This window comes from Panthera onca, chromosome F1 (assembly GCF_046562875.1).
Source record: "Panthera onca isolate mPanOnc1 chromosome F1, mPanOnc1 haplotype 2, whole genome shotgun sequence".
Lineage (NCBI taxonomy): Eukaryota > Metazoa > Chordata > Mammalia > Carnivora > Felidae > Panthera > Panthera onca.
In genome coordinates this window covers 42,904,714-42,928,484 of record NC_138355.1, presented here as the reverse complement: position 1 = coordinate 42,928,484, position 23,771 = coordinate 42,904,714, and the positions used below count along the sequence as shown (strand labels likewise).

The 23,771-nt window shown below is 53.2% G+C and overlaps 1 protein-coding gene across 1 annotated transcript; it reads left to right on the top strand.

The window, feature by feature from the left end:
* The first annotated feature begins 18 nt into the window (after positions 1 to 18).
* Positions 19 to 22,845, top strand: CSRP1 (cysteine and glycine rich protein 1). Its single transcript, XM_060644079.3, has 6 exons — positions 19 to 138; positions 11,236 to 11,348; positions 16,402 to 16,570; positions 17,745 to 17,874; positions 21,137 to 21,230; positions 21,565 to 22,845. Exons 2-6 carry the CDS (start codon positions 11,237 to 11,239, stop codon positions 21,639 to 21,641), a joined length of 582 nt encoding a protein of 193 aa, XP_060500062.1. The 5' UTR covers positions 19 to 138; position 11,236; the 3' UTR covers positions 21,642 to 22,845.
* Positions 22,846 to 23,771: the final 926 nt, after the last annotated feature.

Below are 23,771 nucleotides of genomic sequence, written 5' to 3'. Positions count from 1 at the left end.
CAGTGTGCAAAGCCCACTGGTTGGCGTGGCCCGGGACACGCCTTCCCCCGAGCGGAACAAAACGGGGCGCGGGCCGGGCGCACCCAGCCGCCACTTCCGAGAACGTTCCCACCCGCGCGCCGCGCAGCCAGCTGCCAGGTGAGTGCGCCCCGCGGCCGCGCGGCCCGGCCCGGTCCCTCCGCGCGCTCCCGGCCCCGCGCTGCACCCGCGCGGCGCCGGCCCGACCTCCCGGCCGCCGCGGCCCCACTTTGCTGGAAAGCAAAGTGGGGCGGCCGGGGTGGGGGGGTCGTCGCGGGCCGCGGAGTGGGAGAAGCGGCCACACTTAGCCGGAGCGGCGCTTCCCTTTCCAGGAGGCGCTGGGTGCCTCCCGGCTCGGGGCTTCCTGGCACAAATGGCTCCTGCGTGCGCCTGACCCGGGGTGGCCGGGCTCCCCCACCGCCCGCAGGTCTGGCAGCAGAACAATCAGCGATTCTACGCGCCACTGACGCTCATTGTACGGCAGGGGGATGAGGGCATCCGTGCCACCCCTTCCCTCACCCTCCCGCTCTGGGAGGAGAACGTGCCGGGGGTGGGGTGGAGGAACCATCTGGCTTCAGGGCCCAGCCTGGGGCATCTGTGCCCTGAGCGCAGGTGCGAGTTTTCACTCTTCTTAAGGAACCAGATGGAAACGGTAACATTTCGCCTGCCCCCACCCCAAGTCTTGGTGCCAGGTGGGGACGATTATGCCCACCGTCAGTGTTTTGTGGCCTCAGTCCTTGAAGGCTGGGGAGCAAGAAAGGAGCTGGTGTTGGGCATATTTAAAGCAAGTTGCAAGATGTTACCCCACAAGTAACCTCTGAAGCAGGTGTTGTGTCCACACTCACAGGCGGGGTGGGGTGGGGGTAGATATCCTGCATGCTCTTGATCCCTGTGCTGTGGTAAGCTAACCAGGACCTGGGTCTAGGCTGGGAGGAGTAGCTTGGGCTTGGCCCCTCCCTAGAGGCCTGGGGTCCAGCCATCCACCCCGCTGCTCCCGTTGGGGGGGGGGGCGGGGGGGGGTGTGAATGAATGGGCAGGCCCTTCCCTCCCTGACAGGGCTCAGCATTGGGATCCAGTGGCAGTGACACTAAGGAGACCCACTGGGCTCTGGGTAGAAAGTGAGTCATAAGAGGCAGCCTGGAATCTCCGTGAGAGATTGCTTGGAAGGCAGACTGGCTCAGCCTTGACAGATAGATCTGCCACTCAATATACTGGTGACCTTGGACAAGTGACTTAACTTCTCAATGCCTAGTTTCTTTTGGGAAGGGTACTTTGGGAGGTATTGCGCAGACCTGGAACACGGTGAGGCTCCATTACTGTCTTCTGTCTTGTCTTCCCCTTTCCTTCCCAGAAGCTAAGGAGGCTGGAAGTGCTGGCCGTGTCTGTCATCTCAGAGGGCAGGTTGGGGATTTCTCCTGGGGTTCGGGGACAAGGGTCCCCTAGCTTTCGCTCAACAGGTGCCTCCTGACTCTCCAGCCGGGCTCTGACTCAGGAGCCCAGGGTCTCCTCTTCAAAGAGAGACTGCCCTCAGTCCTCAGCTGCTTTCAGGCAGCTTCTATCCCATCCCAGCTGAATGCAGCCTTGCACTGCTCACAGCTTCCCAGGGAATGACCCTTTGCCTCGGGGAGGATATCCGGGGTGGGGACAGTCAGACCAGGCAGGAAGTTTATCCCGCTGAGGGTGTGGTGTGGGCTACACAAGGGGGAGGGGGACACTGCCCAGGCCAAAGGGTCTGGGGGGACGGGATGCAGGAGAGAAGCTGAAGAGCAGGCCCACCGGCTAATAAGGTGTGGGAAATGGGGGTGCCACAAGTTTTGCCTCTGGTCTGCCCTGGCCCCGGGGGTTTCCTTTCTCAATTGTAAACCTCTGCATCTGGACCCTAGCGTCCTCACTGGAGTAGAGTGGTAGCCTGGGAGTGTGGTGTGGATACTCGGTTGGTGGTCAGCAAACATTTGGTGAACCAACGGGGTAGATACAGGCTATTAGTTGCCCTACTGGACAAACAGTTAGCAGCCAGTTTTTCCCTGTGAGCATTACTGAGGACCAGGCGAGGGGAAAAAAGACAGTTTTTATTTTCCTGTGGCTCTCCTGGTGGTGAAAACAAATTGAGAAGGCTTTTTTAAAAAAAACAACAACAACAATTTTTTTAATGTTTATTTTTGAGAGAGAAAGAGAGAGAGAGAGAGAGCATGAGCAGGAGAGGGCAGAGAGAGAGGGAGACACAGAATCCAAAGTAGGCTCCAGGCTCTGAGCTGTCAGCACAGAGCCTGACGCGGGGCTGGAACTCACAAACCATGAATTTGTGACCTGAGCCGAAGTCGGATGCTTAACCGACAGAGCCTCCCAAGCGCCCCTGGGAAGGCTGGGTTGATAGGCTGCCAAGGTTTTAAATAGTTTTGTAAGCCCAGCTTATTGTGAAAAGTAGGTTTGCTTGAGGACTGAAGAGTCCTGCATTATACATTTTTACATATTTATTTATTTTCGAGAGAGGCAGGGGAGGGGCAGAAAGAGGGAGAGAGAATCTCAAGCAGGCTCTGCGCTGTCAGCACAGAGCCCAACACGAGCCTCGAGCTCACAAACTGTGAGATCATCACCTGAGCTGAAATCGAGAGTCAGACCCTCAACCCACTGAGCCACCCAAGTGCCCCCTGCATTTTACATTTTGAGGTGTAGTAAGAACTTCTAAACAAAGAATTGCCAGGGAGAACAAAAGGACCTTTCCTCCAAGTCAACCATCTGCCATTACTTGGGCATCTTGCTAAATATCTAAAATTGAGTCATAAAATCGAACAAGAAGTATTAGCGTTGACCTTCCTTTAAGGTAATAGTAAGCAGATATCTGCACTTACCGTGCACCAGAGACTGGCCTAAATCCTTCCTGTGTATTATCTTGAACAATCTATGAACAGTCCGATGCTCCCCATTTTAGAGATGAAGAAACTGAGGCTCAGGAGTGATAAGTAACTTTCCCAGTACTACAGCTGGTCAGTTATGGAGTTACCATTCAAAGATAGGCCAACTCTTTCCATGCTCAGTCACTTTATTATTCCTCTTTGCTCCCGTTACATTCCCAATTTCTGAATCAGTTTACTAGGGCAATCGATATCTGCCATTTGTGAAACACACGCGCTTTATACAAAGTGCTTTGCTGTGGCTTATAAAGTACTTAAGGAAGATAAGGCTTTGCCATTATGAACGTGAATGGAGGCAGGGTTAGAACTCATGACCTCAAGGTTTCTGCTGCACGGCCAGGGAGGAGAGGGCGCCCCTGGATGTTAGGTGTCAGATCTAGTGGGTATGCTTTTACCAGGTCTGATGTGTGTTTGAATTTCCAGGCCAGGTTTCCAGGAAAGAAAGGAAGCCTGGAAAAGAGGCTGCTTGAGAAAAAGGCACACACACATACACACACACAGAGTAACTAGCTGTGGGTAGGGAGAGCAGGGGGGGGGGTTGCTGGGTACCAGAGGCTTTGCCTGTGGTTTCCAGTCGTCAGGAATTTCTATGGAAATGACGTGGCTGTACTACGCAGCTCCCCAGGAATTCGTCTGACGTGGGCATTGAGTAATTCCCATGTATGGTAAAGTGTGTAAATACTGAGGCGGCTAGCATTTCCAGACGCTGGTATTTCCAGTGCTTCCCCAGGGCCAGAAAGGCAGCGTCTGACTCCTCAACAGTAACAAAGGAGGAAGAAATAGAAGGTTTGCAGCTGGAGCACAGGCTCGGCCCCAACCAGGCAACAGGACCCTCCTCCCTCCTCTCCAGTGTGCCTGGTGCTCTTTATGCAGGGCCCGGAGGGGAGTGTGGGGGGATGGAGCCTCCTGCGAAGTCAGCTGCAGACAACCTGTTTTTATAAGGTCCAAGTGCTAATTTGTCTTTGCTTTTTAAAATTCAATCCAAGAAAAATCAGTCAGACCTTTCAGCGTGGGACGACCAGTTGTTACCACTCTGCATTGATATCATTCCAGAAAAGAACCAGAGAAACTTGATCCGTTGACTAGTCTGTGAGACCTTATTATAATATAAGATTTCTTGTAGTAGTTTTGAAATATTAAAAAAAAAAAATCATAGACCTCCCCCTCCTTCTTTTGTTGACCTTCAGGTTTCTAAGCTCCGCAGGGGAAAGAGATCTACTCTAAGAGGCATTAAGAGACAAGCAGGAAGAGACATAACAGTGTACTTGTCAGCTCAGTCACACAAGGGCCATGGACACAAGGGCCATGGGAAGGGAACGCTTCTAGCACAGGGAGAGAGCTGAGCTGGAATGACGGTCAAGTCCCAGGGTTCCACGGAGCCAGGAGTCACCAGAGCTCAAAGATCCTGCCACGTGCAGAGCGGTGGGCCATGTGCAGGTCTGTGAAGACATCGTGTAGCGGGCGATGTGAAGCTGGGGGCAAGTTTGCGGGTTCTTTAAATTATTTGTTTTTAATTTTTAAGTTTATTTATTTATTTTGAGAGAGGGAGCAAGTAGGGTAGGGGCAGAGAGAGAGAGAGAGAGAGAGAGAGAATCCCAAGCAAGCTCCGCACAGAGCCCGATGTGGGGCCTGAACTCACTGACCGCGAGATCCTGACCTGAGCTGAAATCAAGAGCCGGATGCTTCACCGACTGAGCCACCCAGGCGCCCAAGTTTGCGGCTTTTTTTTTTTTTTTTTTTTTTAAATCAGCCATTCCTCCACCTCCCAGTGACCATTATTGTCGGGGGAAGTCTATTTCCTGGGCTTTCGGGTGCCAGCTCTTAAGACGTGGGTTCTGAACCCTGATCAACATGGCCCTGCCTCCTTCCCTCTTTCTCCTTGGCTGCTCTCCTGACGGGGCATGGAAGAAGAGGCTGAGCTACAGGACTGGAAAGGGTGACAGCTCTCCCGTGTACCTGGCCAAGTACCACAAAGCTCAGGTAATACGAGCAGTGCATTTCTAATTAGACGAACACCTGACGGGTCTCTACCAGACCCAGTGGGTGGGGACCTGAGCTCTGTGGCCAAAAGTCGCTCTTTGACCCTAGGGAAAAAGAGATTCTTGGAATGGGAGAGATGGGATTTTTCCACTGGACGAATAAAGACATGGGATGGTTTGTCAAATCACGGTTTGACGAGAGGAGGCTTTCCTTCAGACACTTGTGGCCGGTGGCTGAGGATTATCCATCTCTGAGATGGTTCCTTGGACTTCACACATGACCACGCTGAGCCCATCACCTCATCCCAACTTTCATGATGTGTGTGAACATGAGCGTCTGTGCCTTACGTCTGCTTCTTTCTCTCTTGCTATGCAAGTCGCCATCTTGAATCCCTCCTCTCAAGATTGAGGATCTGGATACAGCTCTTAATGGGACAACTAGATAGAAAGGTGTGGACAGTTAGCTGCTTATCAGAAGAGGCCAACCCTTGGCTTCTAGCTTCCAGCCGGCCCTAAGGATCCTGACATTTCAGGTAAAGAGCTGACCAGATATTTCTAGCCATTCAGCGGAAAATTCAAGGCCTGTTCTCTGTTGAGATGATCAACGTAGTGAAAAAGGGCAAACCAGAACACAGACTGCAACTGCCAGTGGGAATGTAAGTCTCGGAGGGCACCCGCTGCAAACTCGCCAGGTGGATAATGGGATTACAGAAGATAGCAATGATTCTTGAACACCCAGAACAATATACAAAAGAGCTTGATATAAAGACACAAGTCTCTGCTTGCATCTCAGGCAGCCAGGGGGAACTAGATCCCAAAGAAGGGCAAGTCACTTGTCTCCTTTGCTGGGCTGACAGATCAGCCAGGAATCCGTGGTCCCCATTCGGCACGTTCTTGCTCAAGCCTTGCTCCCTCCAGATGTGGACTAGCTTGGAAGGACGGCAGACATCTGGCCCCACAGCTGGTGTCAAGCTTGCCTGGGCCGGTCCTGTCAGTGGTGATCAGAGGACCGAGGACTTAATGGTATGCCTGGCCCCCTGCCATCACTTCCATATATTTTCATCACTCCTCCGAGCAGCGATTTTAGGGAGCCCATGTATGGTTCAAGTTAGAGACTAGCAAGTTGCAGCTCGGAGAGGAAAGTAAGTTGCTCACGATCCTTCAGCTACGAAGGGATGGAGTGCAGACCCACTTTTCTAACTACTGAACTCTCCCACCTGAACTCTGACCTGGTGAACTTGCCTCCTCAGAGTCTCCCATAGTGCCTCTTGACAGCCAGAACGAGGAAGGCAATTGAGAAGCAGCTAGGTGTCCTCCTAAGCACCCCAGAAACTCTGAGAAACAGGTTTCCTTTTAAGGCCACTCGGCCTCCTGATAGATAGCTGGAATTTGGCTGTTGGAAAGAAGGGGCCGAGCAGGAGGGCGGGGGTGGAGTGAAGAGTGCTCCCTGCCTCTTGTAGGGAGGGAGGTGGCCAGGGCTCCCTCCAGCTGAGACTTCCCCACGGCAAGTCCCCTGGAGGGGTCCTCATGTGGACAGAGGGGATGGGGAGCCCATCCACAGGGGTGGTCTGGGACCCTTCCAGTTAGTGAACCATCATTGTTTTTCATCCCGAGGTTCCAGAGCCCTTGTCCCTTCACTGGGCTCCTGAGAGGAGAGCCCCCAGCCAAATGGCAAGGCTCAAAGGAATGGCGCAGGCATCCCGGGCAGATTTTCCTCATTGGCAGGGCCTTGGGTTTCACCCATTCTCCGCCCATGTTCCTGTTTCCCTGGGGCCCTGCTGGAGAACAAGGAGAGGCCTGTATGGAGCTGTGGGTCTCCCCCAGAGGGAGAAGGGCTTTGTATCTGGAAACAAAACACTGTTCGGAACCGGCTCTCAACCACATGGTTAGGGGAACTTTCCTCCTTCGGGGGTATTCCTAGGGGCATGGAGCGTATCCCTTGCTGGTTCAGGAGGTTGGAAAGGGAGGAGAGAGCCACGCGTTGGGGTACTGTATGCCTACTGTGAGCAGGCACACTGAAATACGATGGGGCATCAGCGTGACAGCTGGGGAGGCAGAAGACTCAGAAGTAGCTAAACCCGCATTAGAATCCCTGTCCTGTCTCTTCCAGATGAGTTACTGCTAGCAAGTGCCTAATTTCTCTGAGCCTTGCTTTCCGTATCTATGAGGTAGGCATGTATACCCCATCTCCAGGTGGGGAAGAATGAGATGATTTATGTAACCTGGTGCATAGTAAGCATGCCGTCAATGGCAGGCTGTCATTTGGGGTGCCCTGGCTGCAGGAGTTCTCTGGGGGTGACATCTAGTCCCTTAGTCAGAGGCAGAAGAGAACCTGTGTGGCGTCGTACGAACAGGCACGTTTTTTCCCCAGAAGCTTCCCAAGCAGAGCTCCCCTCGCATGTCACTACAGGTGCTTGAAGCAGCCCTCGCAGGAGAACGGGATGGCTGTGGTTGGGCCACTCTGTGCACAGGCATTGACGGAACACTTCCCACAGGCCAGGTCCGGCGCTGGGCATTGTGGGGGCAGAACCCAGTGATTGTTTCGCCAACCCTGATCATTTGGGAGGTATGGTAACAGGAGACAGCTGGAAAAGGAAGTGGAGACCATGCAGGGGAGAACCTCAGTGTGAGGGGAGTGATTATTCTCAGGCAGCGGGGAGTCACTGATGGCTTTTGAGCAGGGGGAGCCTCCACAAAAATGATCTGGCAGCTGCTTGGGAATGGAATAGGAAAGAGATTCCAGAAGCAGCAAGGCCATAATTGCTGTCTCCCTGGGGCTGCGTTCACTTGTAAAGTAACTTAAACAACAGAGGGAATTTGTTGGTTTGTTTAACTGGAAAATTCAGAGATAGATTGAACTTTAGGTTTGGCTGAATTTGGTGGCTTAATGATGTCATTACAGACTCGGTTTCTTTTTCTTTCGTCTCTCAGCTCTGTCTTCCCTGCTGTCAGCTTCATTCTGAGACTGTTTGTGCCCCTTGGGACAACCACCTCAGAGCCCCTTGCTCCCTGTCCTCACTGGGGGGAAGAGGGACTTGCTTCCAGGAAGTTTTCTCCGAAGATCGGGATGCTTTTTCCTCCAGAGCCCCCAGAACTGCCTTCTCCCATCTTATTGGCTTGAAATGTATAGCTGGCCCACCTTTAAGCCAATAGCCTTGGCTGCTTAGGTTAGATCCAGGCCATGTGCCATGGCTGAAAATTGGGATAGTTGCCAAGAAACAGGTGAATATAGCATGGTGTCTTCTTCAAAGGGGATGGGCTGCGTGAGGGAGAGGCGAGTAGGCTGGGTTAGGGTGCTGGGAAGAGGGCTGGAGAGGAGAGAACCTATAGGGTCAGCACAGGTTTTGGGGGTGAGTGGCCAAAGGGGAGCATAGAGTGGGGTGCAGCTAAGGGAGGGGGAAGAACCCACCGATATTCTCGGGTGTGGGATAATTCCTCTGTGATGGAGAGAATGGTTGTGGCAGCACGTGCAAAAAATGGAAAAGTCGAGAAAAAGAACAAGTGTGAGAAAAGGCAATGGGTTCAGGTCATGCACATTGAAACTAGGGTACTTGTGGACCATCCAGGCAGAGATAATCACCTGAACTCAGTCAGATGGACGAAACTGGGCTCAGAGGAGAGGTCGAGGCCAGAGATGTATGGACGTCCTTGGCATGAAAGGACAGCAAGTGCGGTGGGGCCATAGGAGATTGGGGAGAGACGGGGGCCAGGTTGGGACCAGAGGAAACCCCAGCTTTTAGGATGTGGGAGGACAAAGCAGGGGGGAATGAAAATGTGTCTGTCTCCTCCGCTGGGACAAAACCTTGCTGAAAATCCCCGTGCTCATTGTGATATTTGAGCCCCAGTGACAGTGATGAGCCAGCACCACCAACACCCCTTTGCCCACCTTAAGCCCTGCTTATCAGCCTGCACACTTTTACTGAGTACCTCTACTGGGTCCCAGGCTCTGCAGAAATGCCCCAAGAGAACTTGGCCCTAGGGCATCCTTCGTTCATTCCTCTGCTACTTATTGAACACCTGTATGCCAGGTGCTGTGTAGGGTGTGGGACTCCGTTGTGAGCACGACCTAGACCTTCTTGTTGAGCTGAGGCCTATGTCCACAGTCAGGTGGGAAGCTCTCCAGCAGTGGAAACCATGTCTTCCTCTGTCCTTGACATTGATTCTTGCTGTCGGCACAAGTCCTGCTCCCGGGGCTCTGGATAACTCATCCCTGTTTTCAGCATTTCCTGATAGGCTCCTGGTGAGTTTTCTCCTTAGGCGCCTTTGCGTCCTGAGTCAACAGCCCCCTCTGGCCCCGTCCCCCCTTCATTTCCTAGCACCCTGCATCATCCTATACGCACCCCATCCTGGGCTACCTCGTCGCCCATCTTCTACCCACAGTCGCCCGTGCCTTGCATGGGAACCCGCCCTCCATGAACTTCTGTCAAAAAAGGGAAAGGGGGCGTGCCTGGGTGACTCAGTCGGTTAAGCGTCTGGCTTCAGCTCAGGTCATGATCTCGTAGTCCATGAGTTCAAGCCCCATGTAAGGCTCTGTGCGGACAGCTCAGACAGAGCCTGGAGCCTGCTTCGGATTCTGTCTCCCTCTCTCTGCCCTTCCTGCATTCTTACTCTCTCTCTCAAAAATAAATAAACATTTACAAATTTTTAAAGGAAAGCCAAAGGGTCATCTGCGTCCTTCGGTCATATGTCTGTTGAGTGAGGGAGTGAAATGGAAGGAGAGAAGCTGATCCCATCAGCCGAAGGGGATCCAGGCTCTCCAAACTTCTATGGCATTTACCTTCTGTGCTGCTTTCTGGGGCATCAGGTACCCACTGGCAGCAGGCCTGTCCTGCAGTCTTGGGCTTCTGAGTTAATAATAATTAGTGAATGCCAACTCTAGGCCAGCCCCTGTGTCATGCCTGTGACATGCCCTACCTCATTTGATCCCCAGAAATAATCTATGAAATAGCTTTTGTTTTTCTCCTCATTTTACACGCAGAAATCAGTTTAGAAAGACCAACTACCCAAAGACAGGGCCCCTGGATGGCTCAGTCGGTTAAGCATCCAACTCTTGATCTCAGCTCAAGTCTTGATCTCAGGGTCATGAGTTCAGGCCCCCCAGCTGCTGGGCTCTGTGCTGGGCATGAAACCTACTTTAAAAAAAAAGTGGGGGGGGGGGGGTGATGGCGGGGGGAGAAAGACCAACTACACATAGCCAGTGAGTGGTGGGTTCAGAATTGGACCCACCCCATCTGGCATCAGGACCTCAAGTCAGAACCAATACGTAGAGCATCTCAGAGCTGGTCTTGAGCTGCCTGCTTTGGACTTACCAGAGGTGCTTATTAAAAACCCAGATTCCTGTACTTCATTTGGGGTCTGGTGTGGTGCTGGTCAATCTGATTTCACAGAAGTCCCCTGCCCCCCGCACCCCTAATGGGCTTGAGAACTATGCTCTGTGTGCTGCCTCCTACTTAAAATTTTCTCTGGGTTTCTTGGTGAGCTATATCATACACATAAAGGAGCATATAAAGCCTTCACGTATAGTTCAAAGAATAATTATAAAGTGCCCATATGGCAACCACCCAGGTTAAGGGGCGCCTTAGCAGCCCCTCTGGAGACCCCCAAGATGGTTGTGGTCCTTTCCCTGTCTTAGAGGCACCAAATCTAAGATAAGAGTTTGTGATAATCATTCCCTTGTTTTTCTTTATAACTTCTCCACCCATGTGTTCATCTCTCGACAATATGAATTGTGTCTGCTTGTGAACCTTACACAAATGATTTGTGTTTTGTGAACTACACTTTATCCACTTCTTTGGCTCGGGTGCATCTCTGTGAGATTTATCCCTGTTGATGCATGTAGCAGAGGGTTCAATTTATTGCAACTACAGCCTCCTAGAGCTGGTATTCTTATGCTTGTTTATACTGTTTATTTTTTTTTTAATGTTTATTTACTTATTTTGAGAGAGAGAGGCAGAGAGAGAATCCCAAGCAGGCTCCGCTCTGTCAGCTCAGAGCCAGATGTGGGGCTTGATCCCATGAACCGTGAGATCACGACCTGTGCCGAAATTGGGAGTCGGGCACTTAACCCCCTGAGCCAGCCAGGTGCCCCTGCTGCTTATTTATGCTGTTTAGTGCCTGGCACAGGCTGAAAGTCAATGGTTGCTCAGTGCACATCTGTTGATGGCTCTGGGGCAAGAAGCCAGGAGGAAGTGCCGGGGCTGGGGGCCCCCACAGGTGCTCCGCTCCCCCTCTTTCTGTCCTCGGTCTGCCTGTGGCTCTTCTGTCATGGGCAATCTGTGTTTCCATCTCCCCGTAAATTTAATTCCCGTTTCTGTGTCCCGTTTCAGAATGCCGAACTGGGGCGGAGGCAAGAAATGTGGGGTGTGCCAGAAGACGGTTTACTTTGCGGAAGAGGTTCAGTGTGAAGGCAGTAGCTTCCATAAATCTTGCTTCCTGTGCAGTGAGTACGCGCCCCGGGCCCTGCTGTCGTTGTCGTGGGGACTGGGTCTGGGCCCGCCCCCACAGGCTGGGCCTGTCAACACCCCAGGGAACTGGCCCCATGGGATGTAAACAGCTTGACATTTGGCTGGAGCGCAGCTGGGGAGGGAAACACTTAAGGGCCTCTTTGTTCCGCTCAGAAGCTGCTTTCTAAGGGGACGGGCTGGCCAGAGCTGGCGGGGGTGGCAGCCGCTGGGGGGCTGGGAGCCAAGCTTTCAGACTTGGTTAGGGAAACTTTCCACTCTGCTTTCTCCTCTTTCTCTCCCTGCCACAATGCCATCATTGAAGAGGAAAACATAAAAGTTTTACCCAAATTATCACTTGTTAAGAGGCTGCAATTTTATGGGGACACCCGAGTCTGGGAGAAGAACTGGGTTCTCCCTTCTTCCGCCCCCTTCTGAGCCTGCCTGGTCACTTCCCTCACCTCCCATTTTGCTCCAACAGCCTGGGATAAGAGGAAGACAGATCAGGCAGGCAGGCAGATCTTTTGGTATCCTCTCCCAGTAACCCAGAGCAAGAGTGGCTCGAATCACAGGCCTGGATGAGTCCGGATCCTGACCCCGACGGTGTTTTCAGAGCACCCAGGAAGCAGTGCCTCAGGGAGGCGCCCCCCCCCCCCCCCCCATTTCTAAATGACTCAGTTCACTGTGATCAGAACAGAGGGTCTGGGTCAGAGGAAGAGGTATTTTCAGCGACACGAGTTTTCCTTGAGGGCAGACAAGAGTGGGAGGCAATGGAATGTCTTAGTTAAGCCCTGGGTTTCTTCAGCCAGTCGGCCAGAGTTCTAATCTGAATTCAGTTTTGGTTATCTGGGTGGTGGTGATGGGCAAGTTACTCAGTTTCACTTTGGGTTGAGTTGCCTCATGGTGACAGGGGAGCTAATAATACTTATCTCACGGGGTTGTTGCGAGAATGAAAAGATAGAAGCTTGGAAAACCAAGTCCTTACCGCAATCGATACATGATAGGCACTGCCCCGGACATGCACGCGGTGCCTATGGGACTGCAGGCAATGTGGTGTGGTGGCCTCACAGGGCGCTGAAGTCCCACCCCACCTGAGAGATCCAGAAAAGGGGTCCCGTTCATCCTACATCGCATGGAGCACAGTTGGGGGTGGGTGTCTGTGGCCCCTCTGTTCCCAGGTGATTTGTGGTCCAGAGTAGGAGCCAGATGGGCCAAGGGCCGCCTGGTCACCGGATGTTCACCAGATCTCTACCTGCTGCTGGGAGACTCAGCCGGAAGCCACCCAGCACAGGGCAGCAGGGGCCCACACCCTGCGCAGCCAGCCACAGGGGCAGCCGGAGGGCTGTGTCTGATGAATGGGAGTAAACGAGCCCTGGTGGGGCCTAGTTGGCCTCTAGCCCGCAGAGGAGGCCGCAGACAGCCGCATCTCGTTATCAGCAGTTCCCTGCACTTAGGAATTTTCAAGCCGTTTATTTTTTCAGAAGGAATAAGCGGGCTCAGCATTGGCTAGGAAAGAGGGTCTGGGCTGCTGGGGTCCATAGGGCTTCTGTCTTTGCTCTCAAATGTTGCTTAATCACTAGAAGCGGCCAGCTGAGAGGCCTCAGTCCTGCCTGTGGAGGAGTGGCTGTTAGTTGTGGTTGAGGGAAGTCAGGAATTTAGGGGGTGGCATAGGACGATGGGAGCAGGCCTGGGGCAGGGTGTGAGGGGGTGTTGAGGACTAGAAACAGTTGTGGAAAGTCAGGCCGGGGAGCAGGGCTGGGAGGGGGTGTTGTGAAAGTAACAGCCATAGGGAAGGATCTTACGTCTGCCTGGGGTCTCAGGGCCTGCACGGTTCTTAGTATCTGAGCCCAAAGAGGTTCCGGCAATCAGGTGTCTCCACAACTTGCTTATTCCTGGTGCCAGAACGGCATTTTGCACATTTGTTTATGATTGGAAGGAGCGTCACTTCTCTCTTTCAGAGAAGTGGGTGTGAAGTGTCCAGGTTGAATTCAAGAACTCAGAATAACCCTCAGAGAATCAAAGCACCTTCCTTCCTAAGTTTCTTCTGAAGGCTCTTTCCTTCCTAAGGCTAGCAGAGTATGAGCCTGGGGGGCATTAAGGGCCACAGTCCCTTTGCTGGCTGGGCCTCTGACCGTTTGGGTCCTTGGCTGTGGCTTCTACTCAGCGTGGCACCTACGTTCCCTTTCCTGAGGGCCTGGGACAGACAGGAGGAAGACAGGATGATGTAATAAGAGTCGGGGAGAATGGCTTCCACCCTGGGCTTGGCCTCTGACCTGAAAGCAGGGACAGAGAGGGTCTAGTATACACCTGTGGTCTCAGCAGGGGTGGCCAGTTCCTGTTAGCAGGCGGGAGAGCTGGGCGCTGCAGCTGGGGTTCGGCCTGGGGCTGTGTGTGGCCTTCTCTGAGCTGTAACCAACTCCCTCCTGGGCAGGGCAGGGTTGAGCAGCCAGCCCTGTGGAACAGTGGACCTGGTCTGACCTAACCCCATGGTGGTGAGTGATAGAACTGGGCTGTTTCCCAGAACCGCAGAGCACAGGGGAAGCTCAGAGGAACCCTGCACGCCCTCTGACACCAGCATCGCCTCGCCTGCAGCTGAAATTTCGGGTCGGTTTTCACCCGCTTGGTCCCACATGCTTGGCCTACCTGAAGGGGGTCTCGGGCAGGCAGAAAATAGCCAGATATGGAAATCAGGCTTGGTTCTGACCCAGCCCTGCTTCTGGCCAATTCTGTGAGCTTAAACTTCTTTGTGGGCCTTGGTTTTCCTTCCAGAGAGAATCCCTCTCTGTTTTGGGGTGGGGTGAGGGGGCTCTGACCTCTCACCTGCGGCTTGCCTCTTGCCCGTATTTCAAAACAGCATCACCAAAAAGGCCTCACCGAGCCTGTGGCATCTGGAAGGACATTTTCCCGACAGGTGCATCACTCACCACAACTAAGTCTTTTTTTATCTTAACACTTGGTAGAAATTTAGTTAGGCCTTCATTCAAAATTCCCTTTGAGTCTTTGGTGGAGCCTCCAGGTGACCAGACTATATTGCCCGCTTGGAGGTGGAAGGGCAGAAGGTCTTGGGGAGAACAAAGCAGAGCAGAAACCCACAGGGTGGTCTCGACTCCGGTTCTGGGGTTCTGGAAGTCAGGGCTCAGTTGGCCCTGCAGGGAGCCACCTGGAGGCTAACGACTTTGTAGGCCCCGCTGTCTCCTCTGGGCTGAGCTCCTGTGACTCCTGATGATGAGTCAAAATAGACCTCTGCTCCCCCAACTGACCTCGTCTCTGCTTTCTGCCTTCCCTCTGGTTTTGGAATTCCCAGTTCAACTTGGGTCTTACGGGAAGCAATTCCAGGCCGACTCCTGACTTCCTGCCCTAGAAGGGAATGTTGGAGCGTGCCGTTCTCTCTCCCTCCTTCCTGGGAGCCAAGCCCCAGGGGAGGTGGTGGGAAGTTCCATATATGGGCTGCCCAGAACACTGGAATGAGGTGGGAATGTCAAGGGCAAGACCGGAGGGTCCTTATTTAGTCTGAATTCTCCAACCTGGAGGGCAGGGTGAGAGAGGAGCTGGCAGAGGGCCCGACCCTTTAAAAGCCAGAGGATGGCAAGTCGCAAATTGCTGAGCTGAGAGCCTTCTCACAGGGAGGTGAGAGGCGTAGCTTCTCCAGTGGTTGCTAGAGGTCTCCCTCTTCAGGACATGTTTGAGGATATGGTCCAGCTGGGCACACTGGACCGCCATACTTAAGGAACCTCATCGAACCAAATTAGCATTGTAGGATAAGACCTAAGCAAATAAAGTGAGGACAAGTCTCTTGAGAGAAGTAGGTGGAAGTTGGGAGCACATGATCTTTTGAGGCCTGGGCCTGTCCTCCCTCCTCCCTTGTGTCCCCGCAGTACTAACTTTATATATAATACTAGTAAGAGCACCCAACATTTATCATGTACCTCCTGCGTATGGGGTATTGTGCTAAGCACGCTACATGCAAGATCTTATTTAGTTCTTCCAACCACCTTTTGGGGTAGATATTATTGTCTGCGTTTACAAATGGAGACACCGAGGGCCACCTGGCTGGCTCAGGCAGGAGAGCGTACCGCTCTTGATCTCAGGGTTGTGAGTTCGAGCCCCACGTTGGGTGTAGTGATTACTTAAAAAAAAAAGAAACAAATAAACAAAAAAACCCAAATGGAGACCCGGAGGCTAGCAAGGCAAAATAACTTGCCCATCACATACAGGTCACACAGCTGCAAAGAGAAAGAGTTGAGATTTGATTCTGGGCAGTCTGACTGCACAGGGCCCCAGGCTCCACTTCATGGGCACAGGCCTCTTCTGAGATACACAGGAAGATATATGAGACTCACAGGCTTTCTGAAGCTCATCCCTTTCCAATCTCCCATACCCCCGGGGTTAGGAATTCTTCCCCGAGTCTGACCTCAGTTCTCCTGTGGCAAACTGTTTTCTGAGATCAGAAACTCCAGATCTTGTTGTTGTGATTAGCATGACCCACATCTCACTCTAAAGCCCACCATGCTGGGTACTTAATAAATAGAAACCTGCTCTTCTGGGTGCATCACTTCGCCTGTGCTCCCCGCACCCCCAAGCATGCAGATTGTTTTTTTTTTTTCAGGGTCCCATTGCTGGGAGCAGGAAAACCCTGCCCTTCTTCTTCCTTCCTTTCTGTTTTCTTCTCTCCTGTTGGGACCCGTGGTCTCTTTGTCAAGAGCAGAGTGAAGGCCCTCAACACCTTTCCTGCGGCTTGGGGTCAGCCTAGGCTGTTGCCTCGCAACCTGGGGTGCACTGCCGCCAGGCGGGTGTGAAGGTGGAGAGGACGGAGGGGGGCACACGTGGGCTCCTGTGAGAGGTGGCTGGGCCAAAATTTCTAGAATTAGGCCGCGCAGATCTCCTCCCTCTGTCCTCCCAGCTGATTGGCCATCTGACCTCCATTTCCAGGCTGCTCCTGAAAGATCAGGATATTAGTTATCAGAGGGCCCAGAGAGCTTCAGTGGCAGGGGGCTTGCAGTGAGCAAGCAGCTCACCCCAGACCCGGCTCACCATAGTCACTTCCCTCCTCAGTGGTCTGCAAGAAGAATCTGGACAGCACCACTGTGGCTGTGCATGGTGAAGAGATCTACTGCAAGTCGTGCTATGGCAAGAAGTATGGGCCAAAAGGCTATGGCTACGGGCAGGGCGCAGGCACGCTGAGCACCGACAAGGGGGAGTCTCTGGGCATCAAGCACGAGGAGTGAGTACAAGAGTCTCACCACTTTTCCTTGGCTTCTGTCCTCCCGCCCCCGGGTCCTACACATCGTCAACCACTTTTGGTTAAGCAGCGGAAGGCTCAGAGAGCCCCTGATTTCCTTTTTTTTTTTTTTTAATTTTTTTAATGTTTGTTTATTTTTGACAGAGAGAGACAGAGCATGAGCGGGGGAGGGGCAGAGAGAGGGAGACACAGGATCCGAAGCAGGCTCCAGGCTCTGAGCTGTCAGCACAGAGCCTGACGTGGAGCTGAAACTCACAAACCGTGAGATCATGACCTGAGCCAAAGTCGGACGCTTAATCGACTGAGCCCCCCAGGTGCCCCAGAGACCCCCTGATTTCCAAGGTAGGACTAGAACACCCCAATGAGCCAATGAGAGGAGCTGAGGGTCCAGCGGGGGAAGAAAACAGGACAGGCTCCGCCCTGTATGGAGAGTGCCACCTATATTTTTATCAGGGTTGGAGCTTAGAGGGGCCCCAAGAATTACTTTGTCTAATTTCCCCTTTTCTCTGAAGAGAAACCCCAGCCCAGGCTCAGTGGCTTGTCTGGGGGTCGCACAGCCAGTGTCTGAGCCAGACCTGGGTTCAGAAGCAGCCCCATTGCCAGGCCAGTCTCATTCCCTCCGCCGTCTCTCGCCCACTGTCAGGGGAAGTTATCTCCCTTCCCTGGAAAGACTACAGGGTTTCACTGGCACCCGCCGACCTCTGGCCTGCGGAAACAGTGGCTGTTGGCAGTCAGCCTGGCCAGCATCTTGACCTTGGGGGGAATGGACAGAAATGACAGATGAGGTAGCACATTTTAGCCAAGGTCATTGCCCCAGAGGGAGTGATTTGTCAGCAGATTTCTCCTGGAAAGACTCTGATAATAGGCAGGCTGCAGGCATGGGGACTGGAGGAGGGCAATTCTTAGCAAACGAGGTGCTAAATGATGCCAGTGTTTTAACTCAGTGACTGAGGGGAGTACAATGCTTCTGTGAAAATAGCATGGTGCTGAGCTTTGGTTTGTCCATCTGTAAAATGGGAGATGACCTTGGAGGCCCTGGCCGGGAGAGCTGCCCGCTACCTGGCGCGAGAGGAAGGCAGAGTCATGCCCACACAGGGCCAGCCGCACTCATGTTCCTCAGTGAAAGTCATCTCACCGCATGTCCTTTCCCACACAGGGCCCCTGGCCACAGGCCCACCACCAACCCTAATGCATCCAAGTTTGCCCAGAAGATTGGTGGCTCTGAGCGCTGCCCCCGATGCACCCAGGCAGTCTATGCTGCCGAGAAGGTGATCGGTGCCGGGAAGGTAAGGTGGCTTCTGGGGAGATGGGGTGCGGGGAGACGGGCTGGTGAGACACCTTCTTGAAATGTGAGTCCTAGAACTTTGTCTTAGAACGCTGACCCTGGCTTTGCTCTACGGAGCCTGAGTACTGCGCTTGAACTCCCTCCCTTCTAGGGAAGGAGGAACCCTTTGTCCCTATGGGTGGCTTGTCTCTGTGCCTCTCCATGTGCAAGGACTGAGGAAGGCACCTGTGGGCTCCTGGGAGGGGTGGCTTGGGCAGCATTCTTACTCCTGAGGAAAACAGGCCCGCCATGGATGGAATTGATTATTAAATGCTTAGGGGCAATTTATAGGGAGCTGTAAAGATCAATTTGCATCTCTAGAGTTGGGGACCACAGCCCCCTAAGGGTGCAGGGATGGGTTTCAAAGGAGCTACAAGCCCCCTAAAATTATATGCAAAATTTTGTAGGAACATGTCCGTCTCTGGGAAGAAGATCCATAGCTTTCATCAGATTTTCGAAATGATTTGTGATCCCCAAAGTATTAAGAACCACTCAAAAATCTATATACCTTCCATGTCATAAGTTGTAGACTCCAGGAAGCCCATCCGTGTACTCCCAGGGGAGAAACTTTCAAGGTTCAGGGCTGATCAGAGCCTCCTGGGAAGCTTTTGCAAACTATTTCTGACCACTACGTATGCCCTTCCTCTGTGGACCCCCAGTCCAGGCCATGGTAAGAATCACTGTAGTGAGCCCGCATCCTAAGTGAGACAATCCCATCTCGCAGAGAGGCTGCAGTGGAGAAGAGGCGGGAGAATTGGCAGTCACAGAGTAGCGGTCAGAGAATCACAGAAGAGGCATCTTCAATATATGGCCAGAGAGGACTTCGGGATCTCCACAGGAAGCCCAGATGGAGGGGTGATGTGGCCAAGGCAAGAGCCTGTCTGCAACTCTTCTGGCTTTGGGTCTTGGCTTTCAAGCCATGAGGAAGGTGCCCGGGACCAACAGATGGGGAACTAACACTTGGGCTCCATCTAGACCTTAGCAGGCTGTCATTTTAACCCTGACAGTCCTGGTCGGAGATAGGTATCATTATCCCATTTTACAGATGAAGAAGCTGAGTGTCGGAAGCATTAAGTAATTTGCTCAGGCCTCCTAGCGAGGCAGTGGCTAGGCTAGGAGTCAAGCCTGGGTCCATCTAACTCCAAAGCCCATGCTCTTACTACTGTCCACTCTGCTTTGGGCCGTCTAACCTCTTTGAACCCACTTCCACAGCTGTACAATGGGAAGGGATCATGAATCCTAGCACGATGATGATGAAGACCTTGGACCCTAGACATCCTGGTTTGAAACCTAGTTTAGCTGCTTACTAGGTGTGCGACTTTGGGCAAATCATTTCTCTCTTCTGAGCCTCAGCTCCGCATCTGTAAGGTGAAGCCAGTGATGATCCCTGACAAATAGAGTTGTTTTACACATTAAATGAGAATGCGCATTCAGGACCCAGTGCAGTGCCTGGGACGTGCTCAGTACACAGCGGCTATTGCTGTTAGGGTTATTACTATTATTACTGTTATTGTTTACTTTTGGGGATTGTTGTGAGGCCAAAATGAAGATCTTCGCTACTGATTAAATGATATGAAAACAGGAGATATTAATCTTATTGTTAAGTTGGCATCTTTCCTGCTCACAGTGTCTCACTAGGAGATTAGAAAATTATGAAAACTAGCGAAGAATCCGTATGTGCATTACCTAGACAGGGTCTCTCAGTTAAGGCTGTAACTTCTAAGGGATAGGATAAGAGGATTTGGGGTTCAAGCAGAAAAGGTTGGGAGAAACTCCCACCTACCTCTCTTTGGCCTTGGCCAGGAAAGAACTATTGAGGAACAGGAGTGATTTGGAGTGCTGAATGAATGAGCAAAAAAGGGTCAAGCTTACTTGGAGGGAGGGCTAGGCAATGAGGGGCGGGTGGTGGTCCATATGCAATTCAGCCCTGCTCCAGCCTGGAGAGTTGGGGTAGCAGCCCCTGCTTTGCAGAGGAGGAGGAGGCAAAGGCTGGGTGACCGCTGAGGTACACAGGGTGCTGGGAAGGAGACCAAGATCTGGCCCACCTCCCCCTCCCCCGCATCTCAGCTCTCTGGACCCTGCTGTCCCTGGAGCATGGAAGGTCTGGCAGCCAGGAAATCTGAGGGGATCCATTTTCCTTTCTCATTCTCCAGCCCAGGCTGTGCTGAGGGAGGCTCTTTGACCTTAAAAGGCTTTGTTTTGTCCTGCCTGCGTGCTGCCTGCCCCCAGCTTTCCTGGTTTTGCAGAGCTGTCCACACAGCAGTGGCTTAGCCTGCTCAGCTGTGGCTAATGGGAACAGGGTGCTGAGAAGTCTTCCTGTCTGTGCTGGCTCCCGTCACTGTGTACAAACCTGAGCCGGCTTCTCCCCCGGCAGGCTGTTTGTTAGCCCTGTGTGGCCTCCAGGCTCCTCTTAGAACCACAGAGGGCTTTCTGCAGCCCCTGGAGAGACTGCACTTTTCAGGCCTTTCTCTGCTCAGATCAGCGTACTTCATAGACCCCCTTCTTCTAGAGTAATACTAGATATGATTGGTTCAGGGCCTCCTCTGGGCCAGGCCTGTGGCAGTCACGGTACCCTGCTAAAGCCCTCTAGTCCCCAGAGCTACCTAGCAAGGGAGATACCACCAGCCCACTCTCCGCGAGGGGATGGCTTGTGGGTGCACAAGGCACCCAGTTCTAGAACTTCAGAGGCTGGGCTGGTTCCGATGGATGGGACTTCCAATAGCCTGCACTGTGGCCAGGCACCATATGTGAATATACGCAGATCTCCCATCCATCCTGCAAGGTAGGCAGGGGGGTGTCCCAGAGCAGGAGATGACAGAGACTGTGCACCAGTAAGTGGCAATGCCAGGACGAGTCAGGAGCCCATGCCCACACTGCTAACCCACAGGCAGGTCCGGAGAAGGCTTGTCTGGCCCTGCCTGTGGAGAAACAGCTGCTACCTTGGTGGTGGTCCCACCCCCTCACCTACCCTTTGTGGTGCAGCTGGTGCCATTGCAACACTTCCTTGAAGATGGCATGAGGTAGTCCGTGGTCCCTGGCCTGCTTCCTCCTCTGCCTGGCCCCCCAGGCCACATCCTCCCAGTGGTACCAGCTGAGCAGACTTCCGAAGGGTCTTGAGCCCTTCCGCCCCGGTCCTCATGTCGAGGGGGATGGGGCTGGGGGTGGAGGGGTAAGGGACACTCTAGCCCCTGGTGGCAGCGTTAACTCTTTCCTTCCCTACCCAGTCCTGGCATAAGTCCTGCTTCCGGTGTGCCAAGTGCGGCAAAGGCCTCGAGTCCACCACCCTGGCTGACAAGGATGGCGAGATTTACTGCAAAGGTGGGTGGTTGCACTTCTAATGCGAGGTCCAGAGGTCTGAGGGGGTCGGGGGCTAAGTAGTTATGCCCTTGCTAAATGTTAAACCAATTCCTGGCCTCGGGGTCGATTGCAGAGCTTCTAATATGACCCTTCACTTTACATAGGAGGAGACAAGCCAGAGGGCAAAAGTGACTTGACCAGAGTCATATGGCCAATCGGGGCAGGATGGGACCAGAACCCGGCCTCCTAACTCCTAGTCCGATGCCCTTATAGCAGACAGTGCTCCAGTGGGAGGGCTGGGAGGTGTGGCCTGAAGGAGGAGGAGCCAGGCCTTACACTCACGTACTCTCCACAGGATGCTACGCTAAAAACTTCGGACCCAAGGGCTTCGGCTTTGGGCAAGGAGCTGGGGCTTTGGTCCACTCTGAGTGAGGCTGCCGCCACCCACGCACGCTGCCCACTCCCGTGCTTTTCATCGCCTATCCTTCCCAGCAGCCTCGGCGACCTTCAGGATTCTTCCTCCCTCTCTTAGCCCTGCCACACATCACTAATGACCTGAACTTGGGTGTCTGGCCCCCTTTGGTTTGGAGTCTACCTGAGGTCCCACCCCTCTAAAGGGCTCCCTCTGCCTGGGATCTGACCCGTCACCAGAAGGAGACCTCAGTGTTTCAGTGTAGGTGGGACCCGACCCCTCCTCCTACACCCCGCCCCCCAGTCCTCTGTTCTTGGCCTGTTAGGCTGAGTGTCTGTCATCAACCTGCCAAGATCCCTGAGCCCACATCTCAGATCCCAGAGGAGCAGTAGGCCCAGTGGGGAGGGAAGCAGGACCATGATGGGGCAGAGGAAGCTTGTGGTTTATTGGATCCTGGAGATTCTCCTCTGTGGGTAAGAGGGTGGGCTTCTTGGTGTCCCTTAGAATAGGCCTGGGATGTCCCAGCTCCGGGAGTTATTAGGTGGATGCAGAAAGGCACAGAGAAAGGGTCATGGACTGTAGGAGCCACTTGCTTCTCTGGGCCTCTTGCCTCTGAGGCTCTGGGGACCTGGTGTCCTCCCCCTCCTGATGAGAGAACAACTTAGGTCTGAGAGCCCCAAAGTCAAGATGTGGTCTGACCTCCCCAGGAGTCTAGTTCCTTGTTTGACAGAAGCCCTAATGAAACACCCCCAACACATACTTTCATTTATCAGTGGCCCCAACCTGAGGGTAAATAGCTCTGCCCCTACCCCTGGGTCCCGAGGCTATGATGGCAGCTCCTCTCGTCACAGCACAGACCAGGCCAGTGCTCTGTTCTTACCACTCCTGCTTGACCCTCGGATGTGGAGGGAGGCACACACAGCCTCGGTCTTGATCTGGACACCCCTTCCCTGTGTGCCCAGTCCTCAGGACCCCACCTGCCCACTCGGGGCCTCGCCCCTTCCATCCCACCCTTCTCCAGGGACCCTTCCCCAGCCACATCACTCCCATCCCTTCCAGGCCCTCCCACTCAGGAGCAGCAGGAGGAAGGGGAGGGGCTGGGTCTCGCTGCTCCCAGTGACTGAAAGGACAACACTATATGGAGCTGTCACCTGGAAGGGGCTGCAGGCATGAGCTATATTCAAGCTGACTTCTCATCTGGTCAATAAAGCTCTTAGAACAGAATTCTGGCGTCCAGATCCTTCGTCCGTGAGAGGACCACTACCCACAGGGCTGGGAAGGAACTTTGACAGAACGATCAAATTCCTAGGAGGTTAGGTGGCAATAAGTAGGGTTTGTTCCTGTTTTTCCAAGGGCTGCTCACTTTCTAGTATCAGTTCTAACAAACGACACTGCCTGGAATGACCCGACCAAACAAATCCTGCTGCCTTGCCCCGTCTGGCCGCCACTCCCGTATCTGGGTGGGAAAACTCTGTGGGCTTTGGAATTTGAGGGGCTCAGCAAGGACCCAAAACTGCGCTCAGAACTTCTTCCAGCTTGGAAAACCCCTGAGCGGGAGGGAAACTTCGCCAGAGGAACCTTCCTGTCAAATCCAGAAAGTTTACTTCTGCCCAGGAAGGACAGAGTGGTGGGGCCTAGCTCAGTGTGCTGCATGGTCAGGGCCCTATCTTAGTCTATTCTGGCTGCTATAAAAAAATAGCATAGACTGGGTGGCTTATAAACACACAACTGTATTTCTCATAGTTCTGGAGGCTGGGAAGTCCAAGATCAAGGCACTGGAAGATTTGCTGTCTGGTAAGGGCCTGCTTCCTGGTTCATAGCCAACTTTCTGCCATGTCTTCACCTGGCAGAAAGGACAAGGGAGCTCCCTGGAGCCTCTTTTATAAAGGCACTAATTCCATTCATGAGGTCTCCACCCTTATGGCCTAACCACCTCTCAGAAGCCCCACCTCCTAATACCATCACATTGAGGATTAGGTTTCAACATAAAAATTTGAGGGGGGGGGGGGGTAACACAGGCATTCAGTCTATAGCATTCTGCCCCTGGGTCCCCCAATTCACATCCTTTTCACATACAAAACACATGCTTTCCATCCCAACAGTCCCCAAAGTCTCACCTTGTTCCAGAATCAACTCTAAGGCTAAGTCCA